Raw genomic sequence first — 5871 nt, forward strand, 5'->3', positions numbered from 1 at the left:
ATCAATTTTTTATTGAAATTTTTTATCTATCAAGAACCCGGAACACATAAGCATACACCATAGAGTGCACCAAGCCACATAAGTCTAGCTAGTTTGACTCCAACACATTTCATGAAGGTGCAATAGTAATGCATCACTGAAAACAGGGAACTTGTGTATGTTACTGTTTTTGGGCAACATAACACATGTACATTTATTTCTTGTAGGCATCAAAGGAATCTCATGTCACTTTGGTCAATTTAATTGGTAAGATTTGTTATTTATTATTTTAATAAACTTAAAAAAATAAAATATTAATAAATTACTTTTTAGCTTATTTTTCTTAATATAATCAAACATTAAATTTTATTTTTTATTATATTATCAAATATCATAAAAAAAATTTATTTAAAAAAAAATTAGCTTAAAAAAATTTATTTTTTAAGAAATAAACAGGATTTAAGTTGAATAATGATGATGTAAACATAGTAATGGAATTGTGTAGATATGGCTATATTAAACAGGAAGAACCGCATCTAAAATCAAAATAAAACTCGAAACCGAAACCAAAAAATCCAAGGAAACCAAATCTCAAAAGTCAAAACCACATAACAGCTCAAATCCCAAGGAGTACAGACCAAGATCTGATAACAGATTTGATTTATTATGTTATGGAACAGCAATGGCAGATATCTCTTTTCCATAGCGGTCAGAGCACAGAGCTGCTTATTACACCACGCGCATTGAAGGAGGAAAAGGTAGGGCAGTTCTGACAGCTAATCTTCTTCACAGTCGACTCTTCTTCACCGTTAAAGATTTGACGATATCAATGAACTCCCGCTGGAAAAACGTAAACGGATGGTTAAAGAGCTAGTCGCCGATAGTTATAAAATAAGAAAGCTGGAAAGAATGGTGACGCTATAAGAAAGCAAGCAAGCAAGCAAACTACCTTGAGTGAAGCTCCACCGACTAAAAATCCATCAATATCCGGTTGCGCTGCCAACTCTTTGCAGTTAGCTCCATTTACAGAACCTACAAACATGTTGAAATGATGCATAAAGTCAGTTTTAGCAGAAAATTATCTGTCTAGAGTTTACCAATCTGAACGAAGAGTACAAGGACGATCCCTCTCCAAGTTTACCGAAAGCCATAGGGTGGTGCAGCTGCTTCAGTTTCCAGCTCGAAGTCATTCTTCAGGGTTTTAATTTTTCAAAAACAGGATTTAACTAAATAATTGCTATAACAAAACAAGAAAAATGGCCAGGACCACCTCATCCTCCTCTTTAGAATTCTGGCTTTGCCTCCTCTTTAGAATTCTGGCTTTGCCATTATTTAAAGAGCTGTTGAGTGAGTGACATGGAGCATACAGCAGTCCCACAACATAGAACTTGTACTAGCCACATTATCAGAAAATTAGTAATAATACTTTGTCACTACTCTCCCATGAAAATAATGACGAAAAATTTTCGTTCATCAGTGATAATTTTCAATGAAAATAACAATGGAACATGTTTGTTGATCATTGTCAACGGACTAAAAAAGTCAATAAATCTTTTGTCAATAATCCCATCAAAAAGTTGACATATTATTTATTGATGGAAACCAATCATTACATTTTATTTTTTTATGCCAATATTATTTATTTTATTTTTTGTTATGATTATTTTTTAAATAATTTTTCATACTATAATATACATTAATAATATTTTTTTATTTTTTTAAAATTATTTTTTATATTAATATATCAAAATAATTTAAAAATATTAAAAAAATATTTTTTTAAAAAATATTTTTTAAAAAAATGTTTTTAAAATACATAAGCAAACAAGCACTCCCAGTTGATAAAAATGCTGACGGAAGGCGAACCCACCAAAACTTTTTTAAACAACGTGTTTCTGTAGATATGAATGGCCGACCCTTGATATTTTCCATTTTTCCTACGGCCCTTATTGTCTTTTTCATTACATCATTATTAATATTAACTTTAAAACATACAAAACAGCGTCTTCCTACCATCCTGTCCTTTCTCCACTAGGCTTTGTTCGCTGGATCTTGGGATTTCTTTTTCCTTTTTTGGGTTTCGAAAATAAAATTTAACTTGGTACACATGCTATTTTTTAATTAACTTAAAAATAAAATACAACGACAAAAATAGTAGCAAAATTTAAATTCTCTTTTCAAATTTGATAAATTTAAGGGCTAAAATGGATATTTCAAGCCACGACCGAATTATTATGAGAAAAAAAAAGACTTAAGTTGACCGACAAAATTAAGTGTTGAAATTTCAAAAAAACCAAAAGCCTTTTAGTTTCAACTTGCCAATATACATATAATAAAAATCAAAGATGATTAGTCATTTTTCTGGTGACGAGATCTTGTATAAAGTTTACCTTAAAATCTTTGAAAATACATGGTCCGGGCAATAATTGTTTAGGAAAAGAAGTTTGTCCAAATACCCACATCAGCGCGTGAGAAACTTTCTAGTTAGCATACAATAACACACCTAACAACAGCGAAAGTTCACGTAATAAGTGAGAAAATAGATAGTGGATAAGTTTACCTCCGTAGATAATTCTGGTTGATGCAGCAACCTCGGCACCAACATTGTCATGAAGCCATTTCCTCAATTCAAGATGGACCTGGCGTATCCAGTAAATATTGTAAACAAGAAAAGAAGATGACTCAAATGAGTTATGTAGCAATAAGTAGACGAAACAATTGTTTGTATGTGGGCAAGGAAGAAAATAACAATGAGGATTTATCAGCTTTCAGCTATCGCCATGTTGATCACCCAGAAGAGTTGGTATAGATAACAGTTCTAGATAACAGTTCCGGAATTTTAAGTAGATACAAGTAATAGCTGTTGATATAGCATTCTCACACAAGCAGAAATTGTCGATGACACTGAAGAGTTTAAATACAAGAGCTCAAGCATGGCAAACATGCCAGTACAATGTCCTGGTTATAAGATATTGGCTAGACAACTGAATTAATTTAAGACTTACTTCTTGAGCCTGAGCAGGTGTCGCCACCTTTCCTGTACCGATGGCCCAAACTGGCTCATAAGCCAAAACAACATTGGCCCAGTTTGAAGCTTTATCTGCAAGGGAATATGACAAAATAAAAACAGAGAAAGAATGTGAAGTTATTTAAATACGTGTAAATGGAACCTAGTTTTGGGGAAAGATTTATTACTTTCCCTCTGCTAAGGATTTGGTTTTCTACTACTGCAAGGCATCATTACAAACTAGGCCATGCAATAACTTCTCTATAATAATGGCCTACAAGAATTCTTGAATCGATAGAGAACCAAGTTATCAAAAAATCTACATGACTAGCAGTTGCCTGAACAGTAAGAATAATTACCTGCAATTGCTTTTGTTTGTGCGGCCACAACAGCCATTGTAGATCCTGATTCTCTCTGCTGAAGTGTCTCACCAATACATGCGATCACTTTCAAGCCTAAAGAAAGTGCATAAGCAACTTTATCTCCAACAAACTACAGGGATAGACATATGCAATATGGTTTAGAAATACAGCAATCTGCAGATGAAACACCAATAAAGAAAAAGCTTAATAGGTGTAGTTGTACATGCTACGCAGAATATGTCTAGTGTATAATATATGCACATCAGCATCACTAAATTTACCTCATTTGACTCATTTAAAAGAGATCTCCGTTCAGAATGGCCAAGAATCACCCAGGGAATGCCCAAATTCACGAGCATCTCAGCACTGTCCATAAAGAGTCATATAAACTTCCAATAGTTAGACCACGAAGGGAGAGTAGAAGGATTGAATTATATTGTTAATGCTTAAAAGTGATGGCTATCAGAATAAGCATTCAAAACAAAAAATAAAACCTGTCAAAGATCATCTTAAAATTTAACTTGATCATACAAAGTTGTTATACCATATCTTAAAACCATCACATGTCAACCAAATTGGGATTCCTGATTCCCGTCCAAACACAGCAAACTCTTTGTCACAGAAGTAGCATTGATAACTACAAAGATATATAAAAATATTGTTCTGATAATATTGTAAATTAACCATTACTGTTACGGCAAGTGGCAGTCATAGTAATGAAATGGGTACTGAGAAGGGGGCTCGGAGATAGTCCTTATCTTCGTCATTTTCATGAAATGTCTGCTTTCCAGACTAAAACCTGCACCCTCATGGTTTGACCCAAGTACAGATTAAACGAGCATTGGCATACCTAATCTCTCCAGTAAAAGCCCCACCTTTGAGACCCCAGCAATTTTGGGCAGCCACTTGGAAATCAGGTCGCTGCAAACTTTTTACCAAAGGAAGAAATACAAATGGAGGGCTCACAACAACCTCTGCAAATAAAAGGAAATATGCCTACCACAGCATCAGAGAAACTAAAACAATGTGAACGAAATTACAGCCCACAGCCCACAAATGGACGGCTCAGTGCTCACCACAACAAAAATAAAAGGAAATATGCCGGCCACAGCATCAGAAACTAGAATAATGTGAAAAATTACAGACCACATATTATGAGTGAGAGAGATAAAATTGTGTTCCTGAGAAGGCAGAAAAACAGCAACTTGTTGATATAAAAAGAAACGCATGCATAATATTGCAGTAAAATAAAGGAACTCCAGACTGGTTTAAATTTTTGACATATAAAAGGAAGCTATGTAATGGCAGCTTAGGAGGCCAGTGCGTGGCTGAATCGCTCGATATGCATGGCTTCAGCGTATAAAACCAAACTGTAACCTTCTTCTTTTCTCCAAAATTTCATAAGATTCAAAGTTTTCTGTTTAGTTTTCTTTCAAAATATGGAAAAATAATGAGAAAATTAATGGATTTCTAATGCATCAAGTTCAATGATCCCAAATTATAGCCTAACTTGCAACAAGTAAAGTGGGGTTCAAACAAGATCACATATCCGAAACAAGTCGAATTAAATTCTACTTTCCAAACAAAACCAGAATTCACCAACTGTATGTAACCGATGCAGAGCTAGAAATATGAGTTAAAAAAGAAGAAAAGCTTACCTACAACATCCTTGGATGGAACCTCAGCTTCATTTAGCATGGTGACAATCTTCTTCACCTCCTCAATGGTCCCATTCTGCAGCCCCGTTTTTTCATTAAAAAAACAAACAAAATCAATCCATGTCGGAAATACAGTATAAGTAAAAGAAAAAATATAAGCAATATTAACAAGTAGAAGTAGTTGAGTAAGTAAAAGTGAGCGTACGCATTTCCAGTTCCCGCCGACGAAGAATTTTCTGGCCATAGTTGAGTTGAGTTGCTGGTTTCTAGCGAGACAAGAAAACGGGGAAAAGGAGAGCCGCTGCTTGAAGATCAGCCTGGTTAATGCTAGTGCCTTCCCTTTATATATAGTGCCTGTACCGATGGAGGTGAGTTGGCGGCAAGTTTTCTCTGAGGTTCTATATTTACCCATGTTTGACTTCTCCACTCCGCAGTTAATGGTAAATCAATTGTATATATTAATAAAGCGAGTTAATTCTTAAATGTTTTTATTGCATGACATGTTAAATTAAATTAAAGTATAAAAAATAATCAAATTCGATCAAACTTGTTGAATCTTAATAAAATAAAACTAATTTTATGAGTTTAAAAAAATATAAAATTATATATTTTAGTGCACTATAATATTTTTATTATCTTAAATTTATATCTTGCAAAATTTGTATAATTTGACTATAATTATTATAATTTTTTTAATGATTGAAGTTATTTATGAGTTTTATTTTTATAAAATCATAATTTGTATTTATTTTTTGTAATTTTTATGTAAACTGTGAATATATCAATTGATATATTACTCTATTTTAGCTAGTAAATATTTAGAATAAAATTTGCAAATTAATATACTTGATCTTTGGAGGAATTA

At 33.2% G+C, this 5871-nt stretch overlaps 1 protein-coding gene across 1 annotated transcript; it reads right to left on the reverse strand.

The window, feature by feature from the left end:
* Positions 1-542: 542 nt before the first annotated feature.
* LOC105133156 (triosephosphate isomerase, cytosolic-like) lies at positions 543-5433 on the reverse strand. The gene is made up of 9 exons (XM_011037014.1): positions 5212-5433; positions 5007-5082; positions 4199-4322; positions 3630-3714; positions 3346-3478; positions 2985-3079; positions 2540-2618; positions 929-1011; positions 543-819 (listed from the first exon to the last, which is right to left on the reverse strand). The coding sequence occupies exons 1-9, from the start codon at positions 5416-5418 to the stop codon at positions 766-768; spliced, it is 936 nt and encodes a 311-aa protein (XP_011035316.1). The 5' UTR covers positions 5419-5433; the 3' UTR covers positions 543-765.
* Positions 5434-5871: the final 438 nt, after the last annotated feature.

Source organism: Populus euphratica, unplaced genomic scaffold, assembly GCF_000495115.2.
Source record: "Populus euphratica unplaced genomic scaffold, PopEup_1.0 scaffold42.1, whole genome shotgun sequence".
Taxonomy (NCBI): Eukaryota; Viridiplantae; Streptophyta; class Magnoliopsida; order Malpighiales; family Salicaceae; genus Populus; species Populus euphratica.

Excerpts from the sequence above, each read along its gene's own strand:
- LOC105133156 (XM_011037014.1), bottom strand. The coding sequence starts at position 5,418 with ATGGGTAAATATAGAACCTCAGAGAAAACTTGCCGCCAACTCACCTCC. Across the intron at positions 4,323-5,006 it reads TCCATCCAAGGATGTTGTAG|AGGTTGTTGTGAGCCCTCCA; the intron begins GTAAGCTTTTCT and ends TTTTATTTGCAG. Across the intron at positions 3,479-3,629 it reads TTTTAAATGAGTCAAATGAG|TTTGTTGGAGATAAAGTTGC; the intron begins GTAAATTTAGTG and ends CTATCCCTGTAG.